The 24,407-nt window shown below is 38.6% G+C and overlaps 2 protein-coding genes across 2 annotated transcripts in view; one reads left to right on the top strand and one right to left on the bottom strand.

The window, feature by feature from the left end:
• The window catches only part of LOC131069373 (tubulin-folding cofactor A), a 91,726-nt gene that overhangs the window by 1,900 nt on the left and 65,419 nt on the right, over positions 1–24,407 (bottom strand). The gene's annotated exons all lie outside the window — the stretch shown is intronic.
• Positions 8,439–9,308, top strand: LOC131069351 (uncharacterized). Its single transcript, XM_058004721.2, has one exon. It carries the CDS (start codon positions 8,439–8,441, stop codon positions 9,306–9,308), a length of 870 nt encoding a protein of 289 aa, XP_057860704.2.

The following is a 24,407-nucleotide window of genomic DNA, read 5'->3' as shown; positions in this document are numbered from 1 at the left end:
AACGCGAAAGTTTAAAGTTTTCAAAGGCAACCAAAACACCAAAATTCGCATTTGGAGGGTAAAGTGCGAAAAGGGAGAAAACTTGCAATAGCTCTTAAAATGCCGAAGTTTCAAAAACCTCTGAAAACCCCAAAAATTGCATTATGGAGGATAAGTGAGGGAAATAAAGTTTGAAAAGCAACACGAAATGCCGAAATCGCATTCTAAGGAAAAGTATGTGAAAGATAAAAACTTGAAAAGTGCATGGAAAACCCGAAATTCACATTAATGGGGTAAGTTGAAAGTTATTTTAAGTTTGCAAACTCCTTCAAAAGCCCGAAAATTGCATAAGTAAAGTGCGTGAAAGTGAAAATTGGCAAAATGGGTCAAAACCCCAAAAATAGCATTATAAGGTAAAAGTGCTGAAGTTGGAAAAGTGCACTAAAGTGCCGAAGTTTGCAAATGACCCCAAAACCCCGAAATTCGCACGATAGGGGAATAATGCGAAAAGTGCTAAATTTGAAAAGTGTATGACAACCCCGAAAAATCGCGATATAAGGGATAAGTTTTAAAAGTATAAACTTGACAATCCTCCTCCTATCACCGAAAATCACATAAAGGGGAAAGTGCCGAAGTTTTTAAATGCCTCAAAACGCCAAAGTTCACATTTCGAGAGAAAAGTGCGAAAAGTAAAAACTCGCAAAAGCAACCCAAAACACCGGAGTTGGCATTCCAAGGAAAATCGTGTTTTTTCATATAACTTACAAAGACTCCCAAAATCCCGAAAAACGTGATTTAGAGGGTACGCGTGAAAGATCGGTTAAAGTAAAGGCTTGCAAAAGCACACAAAGTGCCAAAAATTGCAGTATAAGGTATAATCGCAGTTTTTAACATGTTTGCAAATGGCATTTGCAACGCAAAAGTTTGAAAAGACTTTCCAAAATCCGCAATTTGCTTTCCATCTCAAAATCGCGCAGTAAATGGTTTTCGCCCAGCTCCCCTCTCCATCCACGAAAATCACCAAGGAAGAACCATGCAAAAGGTTTAGAAGATTCTCCAAAAACGCCCACCCCTGACGCTGCTAAAATCGTGATTTCTAAACGTTGCAAACCCTTTTCGAAATCACTATTAAGTCAAAATCGCCAAGGTAAAAAATCGCTATGCCCAAGTTTCTAAACTGCACTTTCTTTCCAAATCTTAGGCACGAAAATTTGGAGTAGGGAGTTAACCGTTGAAATTTGAAATTGCAAAACTCTCCCATTCCAAATTTGCAAATTGTGAGTTTGTCTTTTCAAACGTAGAGCATAAGAGACATTTTTCAGAATCCAAAGGAAATCATTCTTGCAAGACAGGTTGTGCGGATTCACGCCATTCATTTCACCAGGTAAGTCTGCCTCACCTCTCTTAAAATCGTTTGAAATATTTGCAAAATCGTATAGATGTGTGTGCAAAAGTTGATTAAAACAATTAAATCTTAAAACCGCATCTTTCCTAGTTTATAAGCGCGTCAAGCAAGCAATTAAAATCCAAGTCTGTTCCCATGAGTTAACCAAGAAATGCGTTTTCAGACTTAGGGAAAATCTTAAGCATCGTCCATTTTGAAATTCGATCCTAGAATGCCTAAGTGTAAATTTAGTAGTCGAAATCATCTAAATCCTTGAGCCACAACCAAATAAATAAATTTGCAATCGAAAAAGCTTCATAAATGCTCATGTCTAAATCAATCAAGCTTTTTTTTTTAAGCTGAAATATCATGCTATTCTTTAAAATTCGGTTTTCAAATTAATCCTTGTATGCTGGCGTATCCCTTTATCTAACCCGCTTCGTTTCCTTTATATCGTCTCGTAATCCGCATCCGGCTGTGCAGGATAAATGCCTAAATCAGTAGTAGAATCATCAAAGACACCTGGTGCAGCTGAGACGTCACGAGCATCCAAGTTAGATATTCCTCGCAAAGTCGAAAAGATGAAATATCAATATCAGAGAGGAGGATTAAGGGAATCAAAAGTTCAGTGTGTGTGGGAAAATGTGGGTGATACTGACCTGGGCCACATTGATATTCAAGATTTCAGAGACCGAGTATTCTCCCCTAATGCCTATGGCAGACCTAGGCGGATGATGCAAAGTGGCATCGCCCAAGCAGCAGGATTTCCCCCATCAGTGCAAAACTATGAACTGGTAGTAGAGGTTGCCTGGGATTACCAACCAAACTCCAGATTGGTGCTCCTCGAGAATATGGTCCTCGCTAACTTCACTCCTGAGGCCATTGGCGACACATTTAATATTCCCCTCCCAAACAACCCCATAGCAACAACTATAGATGAAGCGCAGGTGGCGTATGATATGAACCCTGCCAAATGCAGAACACTGATAAATGAGGAGTGGTACAAGGAGAGAAGACCTCCAAGCATCGTGATTGGAAAAAAGACCCCCAGGAGCGACTTCCACAATGAGCATGGAGACATGGTCACATTGCTCAGAAGGGTTATGGGACTCCCCCAATCCAACTATTTTGAAGAGTGGATGTTCTACTTTACAGAACAGGTCTTCGCTAGGAAATCCAAGTTCAACTGGCCCCAGATCATAAGTGACAAAATTCATACCCAATTGATCGAACTTGAGGCGAAAAAGTACTTCACTATGACATCCTATCTAGTCTACATGTTCGCCAAGAACCAGCCACTGCCAGGTTTAATCATGAAGGGTGAAATTGGGAATGGGCCCAATCAGGTGAAGGTATATGACTGTTATCCACAGCTACACTATCAGGACATAGCTCAAAGGGAAAAGAATAGCCCCGCCTATGCAGTTGGTCAGTATGAGCGCGTCAATGACGCCTTCACAATGCATCTAGTTAGGCTGATACAAGGAGGACTACACATAAGGCTCTCGGAGCAAGCTACTATTCTGGTGCAGAGGTATGGTGCCTGGTTCATCTAGTTCCCAAGGTTCTCCTACATCCGGATAGTTGGCTTTGAGGATGCTCCTTTCCGACTTCCGCGATACCCAACTGACAAAATAGTTCTCCTGGAAGTCCCAAGGCAGTCACGTCCGGCGAACAGTTTACTCAGAGACACGAAGCAGTCCAGATTCGCCTTCCCTATGGTTATAGGTAACCTTGATGTCCATCTGAAGAATCCAGCCCATGCAGAGGAATCCCTTGCAGAACTAGCCTCCTACAGCCAACAAGAACATTTCCCAAGGAAATGCTTTGATCACGACAATCTGGCAAAGAGAGCCTATGGTAGGCGATACAGAGCAAAGGAGTCAGTTGAAGATTATTGGAAGAATTGCTCTGATGACTATGAGGTCCGACGACGCGAATATTCAAGGCTTAGTGTGCAGCAAATGCGACTCTATGAATACCGTCGGGTCCCAGATCAGTTAACAGATTCAGGAAATTGCCTACAGATCTGGGAATTCGAGGCAGCAAGACATTTTTTGCTAGGCATTGATTGGTCGTAGGATCCAATCACTGATTTTGAGGCGGTTATGGCAGCCCCAGGAAGATACACTGACCAGTGGTTGCACCAGCAAATTGAGCAACTGATTCATGAGGGAGTCCAGTTCACCTACCAAATGATGGGTAGCCTTGATTCTCAGTCCTCTGAAGATGAGGGAACCTCCAATGCACCAAAGGAAGAGGTTGAAAAGCCTGCAAAAAGGAAGAAGGCTAAAGCCTCCAAAGGGACTCGAACATCTAAAAGAACAAGAAGGGAAAAGATCCCTATTAGAAGACCAGAGGTCACTTCATCATCAAAAGACCCCAGTTCATCTGATGAAGAAGTTGAACTAGATTATATACCTGCTCTGTCTTCCCAGAGTGATATTGACACATTCGGAGTTGATGATCCTCCTGCACCCGACAGGCTAGATACCGAGGTAAGAGCCATTGAATCTACCAAACCTGAGAATCAAGTGGAGGAAGGAGAGATTCCATCCATTCAAGGGTTGGAGATGCATGAACCCACCCAACAGAGCCACCATGAACTACAGTTGCATAGTACTGCCAAGGATGACTCCACTATTGAAGGCGAGCAAAGGACAAATGAGACCCGCGAGCTTGAAAAGACTAAAGAGAAACCATCACATGAGGATACCAGACAGTTGTTCAGTGAAGTGGGAGAGAATTCAGCTGCGAGCAAAGAACTTGACACTTCCTCCACTCCTCCTGTAACGGAGCAGCTACAAATATGCAATGAGCCGGCTGAAAACATTAAAGAACAGAATGCAAATTTAACCATGGCATCAAGACAGACCGTACCCTTCATATCGCCACCCGCCTGTTGATAAGCCAGCAGATCAAGTTACACTGGCTGATTATAGCATCACAACTATCCCCATCGGACGAGCCACTAAAGAGCGGGAAAGGGAGGAATTCAAAGACTGTGAAAAACGTGCTCAAACAACTCGAAGAGATAACAACTAAAAATAACATGTATCGAGTTCGTGCTGAACAGGCCGAAGGATACATTGATCAACTCCTGAGACCATTGCATAATGCTTCCGAATCCCACATTCCCCCTACAGCATTGGCACAAAGGAGCACCACAGAATTTGAAGGAGTACGAGATACTGCCAAGGCCGTCAAGGAGTGGATGCGAGGCATTAAAGAAAGAGGAGAGAAAATCTTCAAGGATCTGCGCGAAATGGCCCTCCATAGGGAAGCCACTATTATCAAAATGTGTAAGCTGAAGAAAGAATGCTATAACACTCATGAGGCGATTGTCAGGGCATTGCCCCTCATTAGGGCTCTATTTTGGACCTGCTCTCAAATCCCTGCTATTGATACTATCCTAAATCCTTATAGTGTCAATACCCTCAAAGAGTGGTATTGGACCCTCAGCATGAAGGACGACATGAGGGATAATATCAATAAGATGCATGATAAGTGCAATGACACTTTATCAAATGTGAAGGATCTTGGTGAAAGGATCCTCAAATCCATGGTTCCCGGTTGGAAAAATAGTAAGGAGGATAGTGAGGTGCAACCACAGTGGGAGGACAGGCTTAATCCCAGGGTCACTTACTCCGTAGAGGATCTAGATTTTGCTATTGGGTTTCAAGCGGACATATCATGTTTTGAAAATCACAAGTCATACTGGAGAGAGGAGCTGGAGAATTTGGATAGCCTCCTACAGGCTATCCATTACAAAATGTTCAATCCACCTATGCCGTCGACGACCGAATTATTCAAGTTATGCCTGAGATTTTAGGACTACGTTCGGGTAGAACGTGCAACCGATCGGGATATCTGGGGAGAGTACCTATACAACGAGGTCGAATTCATCACCGAGGAATCTACAGCTGGAAAAGAAAAAGTGCTTTTTCCTTTCAAATTTGAAAAGGTCACTTTTTGGCCAAAGTTCATATTTGACTGCCAAGTCAATTGTAAACTTTAAAACTTTGTGCATGTGCACTTTTTGAATTATTATGGATAGCCTTTAATTTTAATTACCTTTTTAGGTAGTTATTTCTCCCCTTTTGGGTGGTTGCTGATATTTACCCTCCATTTATGGGTATGGGTACCTTTTGTAAAGATGAATCTGGACCACTTGTTTAGTTTAGATCTTGGCCATTCATCTATTTTTGGAAACCTATTTAAAAGGGATTGGTTTTCCCTTATTTTGCAAGAAGTTCATGGATTGTTGTTGAAGCTCTGGTGAAATTTACACAGGATTTAATGCAAAGTTAAGGCTGTTTCTATTTCATTGTGAGTGCATGGTCTCCTTCACCATTTGAATTATTCTGTTATGTTCCTTTCATTTCTCTATAGCATTTTCTAGATAAACATCTGATAGAATCCTCGCTGTTCATACCATTAGGGACTGACTGATTGTCATTCCTTTTGCATGGTTAATCTGAACCTTCTCATGTGCTTAGTTCGGTTATTGAACATTTAGTGAATGAATATAAAATTATGAATCTTTGTTTAATAGCATGAAAATCTTAATTTTCCCTTGAAGCTTGCACTAGATTCATACAAATATTGTGCTTAAATAGCTGATAGTGTTTAGTCTGATTATTTGGAGGTGTCTGTCTGTTTTTCTTGAGTATGCTATCTTAGTTAAATAGTTAGATTTTTTGTATCTCTTTTCCCTATCCCTCTTTTCCCTTTTTTTTTACCAAGAAGAATCCGCAGTCCTGCTGAATTAGTATCAATCCAACTGAAACCAATCGATAACGAGACCGTTAGAATTTTAGGCAACTCATCCAACAATTGCCTATCTCACCGTAAGTCCCCTTGTGTTTCCAGCAAAACACATCAAACCACTGAGTAATCCCGCAATCAAGACCTAACAATCAAAACCTTGAGGTCGTCCCCTTTGATCAAATGCAAAAACAGCATTAGGGATTTCCTTATCTCAAGAGAGGATAGGATACTCAGTGAGTACATTCTATTCTGCGTTGGCCGGATGGAGTTTGCAGCAATGCGACTTTAGACACGTCAACAGAAACCAATCGATTCTTGAGCATTCCCAGGCCTAGAATACTACGAACTATAAGTTGCAAGCATAGTAAAAAGACCCTTTTGCTTAATCATGTACCCTTATGAGTCAAAGTCATCGATTTATCAAAACATTATAAATATTGAAATTAATATCTTAAAACCAACTGGGGCAAATATACAAATAAGACCTTTCCATTCTGAACCTAAATCATTGATCATGCACATTTACTATTTCATTTTCAAGGCATTTATTAAACGGTGAAAATAGAATAAAGACAAAATTGCAGGAAGTGGATAGTCCAAAAAAATTGAGCTCTGAACAAAACTCGGACAAATAATTTGAGTTTGATGACTATGGAATAGGGCCTACACTATACTTTAGTAATCCATGGAGTCTCAGGAATGGGGACATGGGGACGGGTAGACAGGGGGGCAATCTTTGGGGACAGAAACTTTTCCACAGAAAATTGTGCCACAAGACAAGGCTCTAGCTCAAACAATAATTATAATTCTAGAAATTCCAAATATAGAGGTTATATATCTTCCATAAAACCACCTAGAAAAGCTATGATTAATAATTAACACTTACTGAAAATGCCATGAAAGTCTCCTTTAGAGAGCATTAGAGGTCAAAATGAAGAGTCTCTTAATCCACTACTAGCACTGTCAACATTCGAGGCATCTAGTGTGCTGCCAACCACTCCAAAGCTTTCTATAGTTATCAGAAATACAATAGCAATGAGAGGAAAACAAAGATTATTCCTCGCACTTTGTCAGAGTGCATGGATCATCATTACATTTCTGCCAGATCTGCCATGACTCCCAACCTCTTCATTCTAAATGATTACTGTTATCTTCTAGGATGCCATTCTAGAAACTCGCATCAAATTTCAGAAGTTCACAAGTGTTTTCAGAAAACCATCATTATATTGAGACCAAATTAGGACGGCATAAAAAATGGTTTTCTAAAATTTAACATCAGACATCAATATGAAAAAACAAGCTTACCCAGGGACGCATTTCCTGGGCAAAATCAGGCATCCCGGAAACAGAAACGCCCCAGGGATGGGGGGATGGGCAGGGGACGTCACCTTGCCATCCCCAGAACCTTGCAAAATTCAGAAATGGGAGCGGAAATGGGGGGGCAGCAAAATTCAGAAATGGGAGCAGAAATAGGGGGACGCAGCGGAAACCCAAGACAGCCAGGGATGTCTCAAACATCTCCCGGCCATCTTAGGAAAGGCTGGCTTTCCCTCATTTTTTGCAACATTTAAAAAAAAAACCGAAATTTTAAAGTCTTATTTTATTGTTTTAGTGGCCCCTACAGCCCAGCTCGCCCTAAATGGGTTTAAAAACCTGATTTCTATCTCAATTTGACGTTTTGACATTTCTTAGAACAAGTAGCAATAGCAACAACAAGCTGTAGGGTTTGAAGGAGAGAAAAAAAGGAGGAAATAGCACGGTTTGAAGGAGCATTTGGAGCATTGAGACCACTCAAGGTGACTCATTTGCTTCATTTTTGTTTTTTGTTTTTTTTAATTCAAAGTTAAAGAAGAAATCTCCATCAAATGTTTGATTTTTTTTCCTCATATTTCAGTACTTTAAACTTGCATTATACTCATAAAACATGAGCAGCTGTGGCAATGATAGAAGTGACCAAGAAGGGGAAGAAGTTGGAAATAAAATAAATATAACTGGGGGTGGGAGTGAGGGTGTTGGGTGAAGCACAACGTCCACAAGACCAATTTGAGTGCCCTTCCCTTACCTTAAAACCCTATGCACAAGGTCCTTTTAACCCCAAACAACCTCTTCTTTGCCTTGTTCATGCATAGATGTCAAAAAGGAAAATTCGGGAGGGAGTAAGGTGTGGTTATGTCACATATACAATACTTATTTTAGAGGGAGCTAAACAAGGGTGTGGTCTCATTTCTTGGTTGTTCCCACTAAAGGAGATAAATTTTGCAAAGATATAAAGGAGGATGATAAGATAGAATGTTATAGATTACATATGGAGGCAGAAAACAAGTCTAAAGGTGTGCCCATGCCAATGCAATTTCCTCCGCAGCCATCTATGCCTCAGCCTATGTCATCCAGTGTTGGTAGTGGTAGTGCTATTCATAGTGTGGATGCCATAAAAGGAAAGGGAAAGGCTAGTGATATTGGGCAGCCAAGATCAGTTGATAATATATTCAATGTGCAGGGACGGGCTTTGACAAAGTCTTCCACTGCTAAATTTTTTTATGCCCATGCCATCCCATTTCATGTGGCCTGTTCTTCTTACTTCAAAAAAATGGTCAAATATATAGCTATTCTTGGTCCCTCTTTTGTACCCCTTAGAGATCATAAAGTACGCAGTACCCTCCTTGACAAAGCATATTGTAAGGTGAGTTTGGTGATGGAGGACATGAGGCGAACTTGGATGAGGACAAGTTCTACTGTGATGGATGGGTGGACCAATATTAAACATCAGCCACTGATCATCATAGTCACATGCACGGTTGGATCTTATTTTCTTAGAGCCATTGATTGTTCAAGGAAAAGAAAGGAGGTAGACTTTCAATTTAACATTTTGAGAGAGGCCGTAGACGAGGTTGGGGCCTCAAATGTTGTTCAGGTGATCACTAATTCAGCATGTGTGTGCAAATTGGTTCGCTTAATCGTGCAGGGTGCTTACAAGCACATCTTTTGGACATATTGTGTTCATGCATTGAACAATGCAATGAAGGACATAGAGAAATTAGATTGGGTAAAGGAAGTGGTGGCACAAGCTAGAAATATTCAAATGTTCATTTGCAATCATTACACCTCACTTGTTCTCTTCATGACTTTTTTAAAGAAGGAATTTCACAAATATGTGGAGACAAAATACGTTAGTTAATTCATTTTGTTAGAGAGGATGATTGAGGTGCATGACACTCTACAATTGCTGGTGGTGAATTCAGAATGGAATAAATGGCCTAATGCAAGCACCGTTGAGGAGATGCCATCAAACAAAGGATCCTTGATGACGATTGGTGGTCCACTGTGAGGTAAGACATTGCTGATTTTCAGATTTTATTAAAAAAATCCAATTTTAATACTTAAATTATTGTTGAATCTTTCAAAGTTTCTAAGTATCCTAGTTGTCAATTAACTTTGAGATCAGTAATCTTTAATCTTATTCTCATTTGAAAAAAATGTGCACTTTGCAAATATTTTTGCTCCATCTCACCTATTGTAGATGTCATTAGATATGCTGATACGGACTCTCCTAATCTTGGAGAGATATATGAGAAATTTGATAGCACAATTTAAAAGATGAAGTAATTTTGCTAAGAATAATAACTTGGACTTATATGAGCAGTATATTAGGCCCATTGACATGTGGAGGTGGAACACTATGAATACCCCACTTCATATGGCAGCCTTTGCACTAAATCTAAAATGGTATGAGCCCAAGCCTAGAGGGCCGCCCCCTTATGTTGATGATGAGGTGACACATGGGTTAATGAAGGCCCTTCAAAAGATGCATTCACCTAAGCAGTCCAGTATCCCTGAGCAATGGGTTGCCTTCTCAAATCTTGATGGTTGAAACTTCAACACACCAAAGGAGAGGATGGATAGAGCAATAGTGGCACAAAAAAACCCTATTGGATGGTGGCAATGGCATGGGTTGCATCCACCAGAGTTGAGGACACTTGCCATTCGCCTCCTTTCACAGGTTGCTAGTTTATCTGCTGCAAAGAGGAATTGGTCTACATATGGCTTTATCCAATCCATCAAGAGGAATAGGCTTACCTCTCGATGAGTGGAGAAGTTAGTGGCTGTGCATAGTGCTGTATGACTCGAGGATCATCAAACTCCAAAGTATCGACAAAGTCCAGCTTTACAGTGAGGTATTAATCCAGAAGACGCCACCCAGGTTGATGAGGACAACGCACGGGAAGGATTGGTTGGTATTCCATTGGATGATGCAACCTTGTTGAGGCTAATAGTGGAAGTGACACTGATTTTGATGAAGATTAGAAGGGCAGTGGCATACTTTTTTTGTTTTACTTTTGACTCTTTTGAGACTTTTGACATATATGATCTTTTTGTTGAAAGTTGCAGCCTTTGGGCATTTTGATATTCATATTACATGCATATTGACAATGATTCAATGAATTATATTTATGAATGTATGAAAGCAATTTGAATTAACTATAGTAGTAAGTTACATCATGTATATGAATTTTCTCATTTCAACTCAATTGCTATGTATAATGTATATGATGAATGATTTTAGATTCGTCAATGTTATCATATGAATATTTGCAATTTCTCTATATATTTTAAATTTTCCCTATTTTTTATATAGTTGTCCTCTCTATCATCCCAAAAAATGGCCAAAAAAAATCCGTCCCGGAAACCCATTCCCCCATCCCGGAAACTTGGGGTAACATAGTGAAAAACAAATGAACCATAATTAGTTCATATGGAAACTTCATTTAAAATCACCAAAACCACTTTCATGTAAAAACCCAAAACTAATATCACTGATGTGCTCTTGAGCTACAAGTTCTAATGACCAATACTAAACAAAGTACATCAGCAATAGTCTTCCAAAATTTAAATTTAGTCATTGGGCTTGAAACTGAATGACAATAATCAAGACTGAAAACAACTGTTTATAAAATAACTAAATAAACAGTCTCATATAACCTCACGTTGCCATGCCGGTGCTAAAGTGTGTTTTCACTTTTCAGTTTATATTTGAGCAGACGGAGTGTTCCCGTGCAATTTAATTAATATGAGAAAAGAATAATTTCGAATCTTTACGTAATGTCCCCTAATGGGACCCTCCTATATTCTGACCTAGAATCACAATTTTAGTACATAGTAAATACAATGGAGGGAATTGTCAACTAGAGCTTGGTCTGGAACCTGCACAACAAGTTAGTCAACATTTCCATTATGCTATGATAGATCATATATTCAACATTCTTTATATATTGCCCAATTTATATGAAGGATTCAACAACCCTTTCTCTCCCTACACCTGTCCCCATTATGGAGCTCAAGGAGAATCACACAAGGCACCTCAAGTCTATCCCTCTCCAACAAGCCCAAGAGCACCAAGGACCTTGTCAACTTGGCCTCTTGGCCCACACTTGGGGTTGGCGTACGTGCTAGAGCCTAGTGCTCTTGCTTCCTTGTATTCTCCCTCCATAATTGGATGGTGAGATTGAAAGGAATTGCAAACTCCATCATATAATTTACTTAATCGTCATATGAACAGTTAGTGATAAAAAAGCATTATTACACTATCATTCCTATCTTTTATTATCCATAGGAAAGTATAAAGACAAACAATAAATATATTTGTACAGTCATAATGAAAGATCCCCAGCCATTTTTTATACAAATTTTTCTGAATTTTAATGCTGCTGGTTTGAGGTTTTAGGATAGTTTTCAAATGGTTTTGATGCATTTTAGGATGCCAATGATGGAACAACCCTTGAAATGGAATTATAAACCAGATATATAATACTTTTAAATTCAATTTGCGGAAATATAAAGTTCTGATTTTTATTTTTTGAATTCTGATTTCTAAAACAGCAAGGCAGCAACTTTCTAGACTTAATGTGAAACAAGACAAGATCGCATACCAGGAGTCCAACGCTCAACCAAGGTGGTGTTATTGAAATTCTCAAATAGATCACAATACATGAGCATCCGGGGAAGTTCAATGACTCCAAACCATAGTTCCAAAACTCGGACTCGGCAAGTCTGACCTAACTCGGGACTTGGCAAGAAATTGGCAAGACTTGGCAAAAACTCGACAGGACTCGACAAAAAACCAGTTTCTAGTGAGTCTTGCCTAGAGTGAGTTCCTAGAGAGTCTCAAGTCCCTGAGACTCGGCTAGGGTCACTCGGCTCAGGACTTGGAAAGTCCTAGCGAGTCCTGGAACTATGCTCCAAACAAGTTTATTGGCATCAACCATAATTAAATAAAACAAATATACTGAAACTGCTAAGAATTGTGCTTGGCCTGTAGGCAAGATTATTGAATTAACCAAATTTTCCTCAATGAATCACTGATTTGGTCCACATATGCCTCTTGTAGCCTAAAGTAATTATTAGATTCTTGCTAATAAGTGTGGACAATGGAGATAGGAGCAAATTCAAACCCTTTCATGTGTTGTACGACTGTTCTAGACAAATTGGGGTCTGTAGGATGGTACGGCCTGCTATGGGAGGATACGGCTACTGCAAATGAAGGAATGGCTACCTTCTAAAGTCTCCAAACCCTCTCCAATCTGCAATTAATCCTCTGAAACTGCCGTAACAAGTCTGAAGTGAAGCACAATTAGGAATTCTGAATGAATCCCTCAATTCTGTGAACTAGGGTATTGTCCAAATCCACCTCTCTTCAAGGAGTTTTCGTTCCTTAAAGTTGCTATGCTGCTGAAATGAGTTGCGGATGTAATGTCCCTTCTTTCCTAGTAGATCACTCAGATATAGAGGTTCACCTATTAGCCATCTCTGCAGGTGCATTCAGTGAATAGGAGATGATAGCGATGGAACATGGGGGTCTACACTTGGCATTTGGCACTTGATAGTGTTATTATTTGATATTATAATGTTATTATAATATAAAGTCACTTTTTCTAAAAATAGAAACAGAATTAATTAAAGTGACTTAATGAAATAAAGTGCAAAGTTGAATTAAGTTATTAAAAAGGGCCCCATGGCACGTTTTCCTAAGCATAAAGTGATTTAAAAAGGTGGGGCCTAGTCATTGAATAATAAGACCCTCAAGTTGGGTGATTTGGCAAGGAGTTTATTACATTTAATAAATTTCATTAAATTAAAACATGAGAACCCAAAAATGTGCGATTAGGGTTGGGAAGTAATAAAGCAATGTATGGGGCTCCATTTTTGGCATCTTTGAATCAATTTACAATCAACTTCTCAGGAATTGAGCTCTACAAATGGATTTCAGCAGCAGACAAGCCTCCATGGAAGAAAACTCCTTGGGGATCAATGAATTGGACATCAACCCAGTTCACAATTGTGGGGAATTCATACAAGATTCCTGTTTGTGCTTCAGTTGAGAGTTATATCAACAAATTCAGAACTTTATCAGCATATTCAGACTTTGTATGGCAGATTCAGGAGGATTTGGAGACCCCCAAAGGCAGTCATACCATTTCTTGAGCCAACTGTACCTCCTCCTTGCTGGCCATACAACTTGCAACTCTCTGGCTTCATCATTTGGGTCATATAACTCAGAGGGAAGCTGGAAGTTGTTATGATCTTCATTGTCTTCACTTTTCTACAGGGGTTTGGTGCATTCTACAGGCTACAAATGTCATTGGGGTTTAGATCAAGGATTCTTTGAGGAAAACTTAGGAAATTCAATAATCTTGCTTGGAGGCCAAGCACATTCCTTAGCAATTTCAGTATATTTGTTTTTAGTAATTATTGTTGATGCAAATAAACTCCTTTGGAGTCACTGGATGTCTTTGAGCGCTCACCCATTGTCACTTATTCAAGATTATTCAATAGATTCCCTCTTCCGGCTAGGCGTTGGACTCCTGGTAATTTCATTATGCCTTGATGGAATAGTTTCCTAGATTCTGGAAGTTATTATGTTGCTGTCACAAGAAATCAGAATTCTGAAGTTTAAATCAGTCAATTGTATTCTTGCATTTTACTTTCCAAGTGTTGGTTTATTGGCATTTGATTATGGGAAAACACTATGCAAACTATTGAAAACAAACTCAATCAAAAACCATCAACAAAATTTTTATAAAATATCATTACAGCAGTTTGAAAGCAAGAAAACTTTCAATTTAGACTGGTTAGGAATCTTTCAGTAGAGCACAATTCCCAAAAAGCTAATTGTAAAAATGATTGATAGATGAATGAATGAAGCCTCCTCATGTCTTTTTAACAACTCCAAACCCTAATTCGATTTCAGGGTTGCAAGACATTATTTAAATAAAGTTTATTAAACTTTATTGTATCCTCTTATTAACTTTATTTCATCCCCTTATGTCTCCCTCAAGATGTATGACCCCCTTAGACTAACTTTATTAAAAGAATTAAGTTGTTTTTAAAAAAAAAACTTAACTCATGTCTCCTAGGCAGCATGGCACAAGGGGGCCCTTTTATTATAATTTATTATAATATAAAGTGACTTAATTAAATCACTTTAATTTTATTTAAATCAAACTTTAGACAATAATTTATTTAATCCAGATTTATTCATAAATCTATCACCTCGACTCCAAACTGAAAACTGAATGTTGTCACCTATCCAAGGATGATGACTGGATGTGGCAATGCAACTAGAAGTTTCCTCCTAAAAAGTAGGGATGCTCCTATAAATTAGGAGACTATCTCAAATCGATGATAAACACTCCTAAGACACTCTGCTATGCTCCTCGGCCCTCCGGTGGTCAATCAATCAACTGGCAGTCTCTTCCTAAAAAATAGGAACCCTCCTAAAATATAGAAAACTGCCCCAGAATGCCCCAAACGTCTTCAATACTCCTCAAAAAGTCACCAAACCCCCAAATGGGCTCCCTATCTACCACGTTAGCCCACAGGAACCCTGATTATAGGCTAACCCATGCTGACAACTGGACTATCTAAGGAAGGGACATTACAGATAAACCAGATTCGTTATGCTATGTATACCACAAGAAACTCAAACCAAAATTACAGTATATGGTCAAACTATTGTATGCCTCAATTTATTATCAATATCAAATCTGATTCCTTCTTCGAGGACTATACGAACTGATCTATATAATGGTTATATGGCCTGAATCGTGTTTTACATGAGATCAGACCCTTGTCCGTTTTTCCTCCTATGATGGGATATCTTCCTTCAATGCTTTTATCTGCATTGGCTGAGACTGCGATTTTTTTTAGACTGTTCTTTTTATTCTTATATGATTGATTCCCTTCCTTCATATATTCTCAATGTGAGGGAGAGGTCGCACCTATTCAACATGCATGCCCTTTGGCAAGAGACACACCCTTTCACCATTAGCACTCTTTGAAAGAGTGCAACTCTTCATTATTTCTGCCCTTTGAAAGGGACAACCTTCACAATCAGATCTGCACTTCTTAATTAAATCAGGTCTGCACTTCTGATTCCCAAATTATCCCCACTTAAATGAGGTTCTCTTCTCCCTTTTATATCTCATGTTTGAGGGAGTCACAACTTTTCATTTCATGTCTTTTGACCATTCATTAATTTAATTAAATTTTAGTTATATTTAATTATATTCTTCTACATTTTAATTTTATTATTATTATTTATTATTAAATTCTATTTGAAAGTGGGGACATTACACTTTCCCTATTTCAATGGAGCAGGTTACTGTTTAGGAATTGAAAATAAGCTGTGAAAAAAAAAGGAAAGGATGGAAAAAAACAGCAATTGCATATTGCCAAAAATGCCACGTGCCTCCACAATTTGTTTTCCCTCTTTTTAACATTTGCACCTCCAATTTTTCTTCTAAATTTTAATTGCACAAATTGTTATCAATACTATTAATATAAGTTTTAACTGACTACTTAAAAATAAGCAAAAAATTTAAATATTCATGGGGTCACCAGCTGCACAAATAATCTCTCTAAAAGTTGGGCAGTGGCTATTTTAAAAAATAGCTAAACAGCTACATGAAGACTGTTGAAAATATTGTTGCCATTGATGTCAAAGGATAGTAAAACCTATTGATATATTCAAAGGAGAGATAAAAATCGTAGCCAAAACCTGCTTTGAATATACAAATCAGTCCCCTTTATTCAAGGCAGATCGCATCATTCTAAGGAGATATGTTTTGCTCTTAAGAGGAAGACTTTACATTGTTTAATGTGGCACTGGAGTAAATCAAAAGATGGCTCACCCTCTCAAAATTCACTGGAAATTAATTTAAATTAAAAATGAGATGGACGACACCATTGTAAAAAAAATTAATATTTTTGGGGTCTCTTTAACTTGCCCAACCCTCTTGATGTGGTTGACCAAATTGGAGAAAATAAAATAAAAATAAATTTATTATTTTGCTAGTGGCCCACCTCTTTGAGGAAGAATCACCTCCCTTCATGTAGAGGCATAATATGGTATAAAGTGAAGATGAGTTTGGGGTAAGAAAGCAAGCAATAAAAGCAATATCTTTTTTATTATTGTAGCAGAGCAGACTTATTAGAGCAGATCTATAAGCATATTTGAACAGCAGATTTAATGGAGAATATTTAAATGATTGTCACTCATAGAATTTTATGAAGTTGTGAGCAGAATCTATGAAGTTCGTTCAAATGATCATCATCTATTGAAGATACAATATTCAACACAGCGAAATTTTGTTTAGTTGGAGGTTGGTGCCTCTCAATAGAACAGATTGGTGTCTCTTGCTAAGTTGGTGCTTAATAATGGGGATTGTTGTCTCCAGTGGGTTGGTGCCTACAAAAATTTGTAAGAGAATTCCTTTTGATTGGATTTGGACAGTAGATGCAAGCAATCTTTTCTTTGGGAGTTTCTTGTGAAAGGGTTTCCACGTAAATGTTGTGTCTCGTGGTTGGTAGATATTGTGTGATTTCTATTTCATGATTGTTAGATTTTGAATAAGTTAAAAATTATCTTATCCTTCACAATTGGTATCAAAGCTGAAGATAGCTGAGAGAACCACTTGCAAATAAGAAGAGATGGAGGAGGCAGATAAGTGGAGGATTGAAAAATTCTCAGGCCAGAACTTTGGAATGTGGAAGTTGAAATTAGAAACTCTGCTAATTCAAAAAGATCTATCAATTACACTGGAAGGAAAGTCAAAAAAGCCAACTGCAATGTCAGATGAAGAATGGGAAAGACTGGATAGTAAGGCAATGACAACTATTATTCTCTCCCTATCTAGCAACATTTTTTTAAATGTCTCAACAAAAAAGACAACGAAAGGACTATGGATCATCTATCAAACATGTATGAGATGGCCTTTGCTTCGATTATATTATTTCTGATGAAAAAATTGAATAATTTAAAAATGCAAGTGATAACGTCTCAAATCATTTGAATGAATTCAACACTTTGATCACTCAATTAATATCAGTAAGCATCAATTTAGATGATGAGATCTGTTGGTTCCACCAAATAATTGCCTAAAACCTTCTAAAGATTAGCCACTTCGTAATGCTCAAAGATTCTACGTCAACTAACAACAAACTGGAAATAAAAAGAAGGTGGATTTCCTCTACACTTTTGGTTCTAAAAGACCAAGGAGGGTGATCCTTCAATAATACATAATGATCTACTCAATTAGTGACTTGAGTATTGTAAAACATAGATGCTCTCACACAGATAGACCAAAAAAAATGAAATATACTACAAATTTGGCTTAATTCTTGAATAGTATGCATTGCTGGTCTTGAGAACATATAATTTAACCTTATGTAATGTCCCCATTTTGCGAGCATCAGAGTTTGTAAGAATTAGCCTATCATTTGACCCTTGTAGGCTAATAATTATTGATAGAGGGCCTCGTGTGGCAGTTACTTGGTGATTAGAGACATTACTCTTCAGCTGGATTCAGGTTTTGGCCTTTGCACAGGTTTTTTTGACTCAGATTGGCACACTTACTATTTATAGTAAGTTACCATTTTGGGAGAGTCAGGGTTCCTATTAATAGAAAGACACCTGAGTAGAGCTTATTGGCAGTGTCGACCTTGATTGGGCCTTTGCAGCTATTTCTAGACTCAGTTCCACATACTTACTATTTATAGTAAGTCACTATTCAAGGTTTCTATTTTTAGACAGGTATCCAATCACATGGAGAACAGGGAGAGTCGACTCCTGGCTCAGACGGTTTAGCAATCAGACAAGTACATCAAGAGATATTAAAGTTTAAGTGACTTAAGTGATTTATTTAATGTGGGAATAAATCTTTTATCCCACATTGGCCAGGAAGGTGTTTGAGCTCTCTTAAGGAAAGAATAAAAGGAAAGGCAAGAGTTCATTCTCGACATCCAGTTGATGAATAGTATTTTGATTGATTTTTATTGTGGAGCCTAGGGCTTTCGCAATTTTCTTCTTTGATCATAGAAAACGAAAACTTCCTATTGATAGCAATTTTGAAGGTGTGAAATAACACCTGAATTATTGCAGTTGTGGGAAAGAATACTTCAGTTCTTTCATTTGTGCAAATTGGTGAAGTTTTCTACAAGGGTTTGAAGTTTATTGTTGAAGAACATTTATAGTTGGTTGTGAATCATCCTTATTTGGCAACAAATTATTCAAGGTTTTAAGAGCAGATTGCAAGTTTGTTCTTGCTGCTACAGTGCGCATGAACAGTGCGCGTGAACAGTGCGCATGAACAGTGCGCATGAACAGTGCACGTGAACAGTGCCGCGCTACAGTAACTCGTGAATAGTAAAATCGCTACAGTATATTGCATCTTAGTTGAGTCTACTCAAGGGTTCTTCAAGGGTTTTAATTGCTGCTCATTTCCAGATTAGTTGCTGCTGTCATGACATTGAAATTTGGGCAGAATTTATAATTGTTGGAGGCCGTACTATAGCAGCAGCAGCCACACATGTTGCTTCACAATTTACATGGTATTTGAGTTGCTACATTACCCACAACGTAGGCGCTTCATTGGATCAGGTTCTCTTGCATTTAATTTCAGTATTTAATAGACATTCGAAGTTGGTTGTATGCTGCCATTGTACTTAGACCTGGGTATTTTGTTTCATATCATATTCAGCTGTCAGCCAAGAGTCTTGGCCCTTTCATATCTGTGGTAATTGGGACATCAATAAAAAGGAGTTACATATGATATATTTGTAGTATTTATTTCAGTTTGCAAGATAACTGTTTGTCTTAATGTCCCTAGCTGAAAGTCAACATTTCATAATAGGAATTGCATGGCAAATGTTCGATAAAATGCTTATGGCTGTAGCTCTCATTTCCATACTCTAGTTTGCAACATATGTTATTTGCACTTTCTTTATTCCTTGGTGAAACATCATTGAAAACTCAAGCAAAACCCAAACACTGAAAACATTGAAAAATCAAACAGAGGCAGAAAATTGTGGTTGGTTAGAGTCCACCAGGTGTGGGTTCTTACAGTGGTATCAGAGCGGTTTCCTGCCAACCTGTTGGGTGATGGTTGCATTCAATTGGTGGGAAAATCATCCGTGTACAAATCAGTTTTGATTTGGTTTTCAGTTGGGTAGTGAAAATGGGCTACATGACAACATTGTTCAACGATAAACAGGCACTGAAAGAACTTGAACAATCACAATACAAGCTCAGCCGAGAGTTGTTGCGTTTAGAGCAAACGCTTTCAAAGTTTGGGTTGCCTAAAAGATTCAATTCACTTCCTACCAGCAAAGGTCGAACACCACAAAACAAAGAAGAAGAAGTGGTTAGCATGTTTAAGGAGTATAGCACTCTTCCTCAAAAAATTAAGAAGGAACTTCCTTTCATGAGTTACATGGATTTGCACCCAAGTCTTTGCCATAAGACAGAGTTTGCAAGGAATAAATATCACACTATAGCTAATGAATTGTTTACACATGAAATGGATAGAGAATCTACACATAAGGATGATACAACTCTTCATCAAAATGATTTGGTATCTTCAAATTCCTATGAAGTATGCAGAAATTTATATGATGAATTTGATAGACATGCTGATTTGATTCAAGAAGACACTAGCACAGCTTTGGGTAATGATTTATCTACATCATCCTTGCAAGAGGTGACTCAAGAAGTTTCTAATATAGAGGCTACTTCTGATTTTCATGACAGCGATGATGAAACTTTGCATGAGCATGAGACAGCAGTGTTTTCACATGTGCAAAATGATCCTATTGAATTGTCACATGAAAGTACTCAGAAATTGGGTACTAATGATGCATTGTATGTGGAGAATTCATGTCGTGGTGAGTCTGATTTTCCAGATCAGACCTTTGAAAACAAGGTAGAAGATTCATATGTTGATACGGAATCCCAAGATCGTGCTTTGGATGGGCATGCAGTTACTTTGAGAGTGGAGGTGTGTGAAGATACTGTCATACCAGCAACTTCTACCTTATCAGTTTAGCCATCCTTTGAGGTACAAAGCAGCAGTACCTTAGATGTTGAGGTGTGCATGGATGAAAGCACACATGATGCTGCTTATCATGTAGTGAGTGATGACGAATCAACCTCATATCACAGTGCATATTGTGAACCGAAAAACTTGTATGGGGGTCATAAGCTACAGAATCCTCATCATTTGGTTGGGCAACTAAAAGTGAATGACAATATGATTGCCACAACCATTGAGCATTTTAATGTTGCTCGTCAGATGTTGGCTACCTATGGTTGGAGTACTCCTTTGACAGATGAGCATGGTGATAGTGGTTTTTCCCTTGCAGAGATACATGCACTTCGAGAAGCAATTGGAATGATGAAACAAAATTACCTAAAACTACTTGCGGACAGGGATTTTCTTCTCGAGTTGGATTGCATTTGTTATGATGCATTGAAGGGAAAGGAGGAGCAGGTCGATGAGCTCACTCATGAGCTTGAGGTGACTATGGACTCATTGCAGAGTGCCGAGTTGGCTCTTCAAGAGTCACAGTTACAGATTGAGAAGCTTACCGAGGAGTTGAGTTTGGCGCAGTCTCCACCAACTGCAGATATAGTACAGTTATATACAGAGGCAGTTGATGAGGATTTTATATCCACTGGTTGTAGTGAGGATGTGGTTACATCTATCACAGATATAGGTACGAAAGTTTCAGCTGGGATGAGTACCTTGGTTGAGAGCAGTAGAGAACCGCTAGTTGCATCAAGTTCTCTTGAGGTCAGTACTGTGACAGTTGATGCAGGACAGTTTACTGGTAGCTCTTGTGTCACTATGGTGGATTCTCTTGAGAGTTGTGTGGTAGTACACAACGCTACTCCGTCCTCACAGGGCATTTGCAGAGTGTCATCTAGTTGGGAGTATGGCTCCCATGTTGATTTGTTTCCATCTCCTGGAAGCAAATCTATCACTTCATCCCATGCAGCTGATTTTGGATGCCAGCTTGTTGTTTTTCAGAATCAAAGGGATCAGCTGCTCGATTCAAGTGTTGTTAGTGACGAGCCATTGACAGAGGTTGGAGCATTTTACCACGACTACACAGTGAGGAGTGCTCATCATTTTTCTTTTGATCCACACACAGAGGACTTGATGATGCATCCGTGTGGATTGGCTCCGAGATGCCATCCTTTGTGGGATGGGTATTCATCATCTTCAGAAGATGGGATTAGCAGTTGCGAGCGCCCGACTCAGCAGTTTATGGGGGATTACTTGCAGGGACAGCTGTCAGTTATACATCATGCTGATATGTATCCAACAGGGTTTGCTACTTCTATGTCACAAAGTTTTCTTATGGGTACATGGTTACAGGATGACTATGGTGTCAGTGGGCATGATGGTTTGGTTAGTTATCACATCCATGGGAGTTTACCGAGAGTTGTAGAGAGATATTGTGTTATAGACGCTTCCAGATATTTTTATCTCTATATGGCAAATGGATGTGGGGTTCAGTTGTTTTGGGATCCAGGAGGCGACAGGTTTGGCACAGTGTATTGGATGGGTCCCATTGGTTTGCTTCACCACTTCTAGCATGGTGAAGTTGAGATCAGAGTAGCGCAGAGGAAGTCAGAGGGTATTAGGCTTGGCAGACTTCCATTCCAGGTTTGGGATCCAGGGATATTGTGCGCAACTATGTTTATGTTGGTGCTACAGGAGTCGGTTAAGGATGTGTGGGACATTTCACAATTCTTCTTTTGGGCCTCCCAAGGATTGGAGTTTCTTTGCAGTGGAGATTGCTTGGGGACAAGCAATTTCAGGGAGGGCGGAATGTAATGTCCCCATTTTGCGAGCATCAGAGTTTGTAAGAATTAGCCTATCATTTGACCCTTGTAGGCTAATAATTATTGATAGAGGGCCTCGTGTGGCAGTTACTTGGTGATTAGAGACATTACTCTTTAGCTGGATTCAGGTTTTGGCCTTTGCACAGGTTTTTTTGACTCAGATTGGCACACTTACTATTTATAGTAAGTTACCATTTTGGGAGAGTCAGGGTTCCTATTAATAGAAAGACACCTGAGCAGAGCTTATTGGCAGTGTCGACCTTGATTGGGCCTTTGCAGCTATTTCTAGACTCAGTTCCACATACTTACTATTTATAGTAAGTCACTATTCAAGGTTTCTATTTTTAGACAGGTATCCAATCACATGGAGAACAGGGAGAGTCGACTCCTGGCTCAGACGGTTTAGCAATCAAACAAGTACATCAAGAGATATTAAAGTTTAAGTGACTTAAGTGATTTATTTAATATTTTAATATTATTATAAAGTTCTAAAGTAACTTTATAATAATAAAGTCACTTTAATATAATAAAGTGCGTTAAGTGAATAATTTAATGTGGGAATAAATCTTTTATCCCACATTGGCCAGGAAGATGTTTGAGCTCTCTTAAGGAAAGAATAAAAGGAAAGGCAAGAGTTCATTCTCGACATCCAGTTGATGAATAGTATTTTGATTGATTTTTATTGTGGAGCCTAGGGCTTTCGCAATTTTCTTCTTTGATCATAGGAAACGAAAACTTCCTATTGATAGCAATTTTGAAAGTGTGAAATAACACCTGAATTATTGCAGTTGTGGGAAAGAATACTTCAGTTCTTTCATTTGTGCAAATTGGTGAAGTTTTCTACAAGGGTTTGAAGTTTATTGTTGAAGAACATTTATAGTTGGTTGTGAATCATCCTTATTTGGCAACAAATTATTCAAGGTTTTAAGAGCAGATTGCAAGTTTGTTCTTGCTGCTACAGTGCGCATGAACAGTGCGCGTGAACAGTGCACATGAACAGTGCCGCGCTACAGTAACTTGTGAATAGTAAAATCGCTACAGTATATTGCATCTTAGTTGAGTCTACTCAAGGGTTCTTCAAGGGTTTTAATTGCTGCTCATTTCCAGATTAGTTGCTGCTGTCATGACATTGAAATTTGGGCAGAATTTATAATTGTTGGAGGCCGTACTATAGCAGCAGCAGCCACACATGTTGCTTCACAATTTACATGGTATTTGAGTTGCTACATTACCCACAACGTAGGCGCTTCATTGGATCAGGTTCTCTTGCATTTAATTTCAGTATTTAATAGACATTCGAAGTTGGTTGTATGCTGCCATTGTACTTAGACCTGGGTATTTTGTTTCATATCATATTCAGCTGTCAGCCAAGAGTCTTGGCCCTTTCATATTTGTGGTAATTGGGACATCAATAAAAAGGAGTTACATATGATATATTTGTAGTATTTATTTCAGTTTGCAAGATAACTGTTTGTCTTAATGTCCCTAGCTGAAAGTCAACATTTCATAATAGGAATTGCATGGCAAATGTTCGATAAAATGCTTATGGCTGTAGCTCTCATTTCCATACTCTAGTTTGCAGCATATGTTATTTGCACTTTCTTTATTCCTTGGTGAAACATCATTGAAAACTCAAGCAAAACCCAAACACTGAAAACATTGAAAAATCAAACAGAGGCAGAAAATTGTGGTTGGTTAGAGTCCACCAGGTGTGGGTTCTTACACCTTAAGACAATATTGAAAGTAAAAATGTATTTTTCATTTTGAGTTTTGATTCTGAAAAGCAGACACAAGGCTTCTTGAACCAGTGCCTTCCTAGGGCTACAAAGTTAGTTAAAAGAAAGTAAACAATCTTTGTCTAGCAAATTTGATTTTGACTAGTGAGTTCACAGTATAACGCCTTACACTAACACCCCCTATCTATGGAGTCCATCTCAATTCTTCTTTTAGATCCTCAATACTTACCCAAACATTTATGTTCAATTCAATGCAATTTTATCTTCTACTTGAAAAGAAGCAGAAAATATAACACACCATAAAAAGATTCTGGAGTGGAAATCAATGATATTTGATCATTATATTTCAAAATTGTTT

The sequence above is a fragment of the Cryptomeria japonica genome, chromosome 10 (assembly GCF_030272615.1).
Source record: "Cryptomeria japonica chromosome 10, Sugi_1.0, whole genome shotgun sequence".
In the NCBI taxonomy this organism is placed as follows: Eukaryota; Viridiplantae; Streptophyta; class Pinopsida; order Cupressales; family Cupressaceae; genus Cryptomeria; species Cryptomeria japonica.
This window is presented reverse-complemented; position numbering and strand designations above follow the sequence as displayed.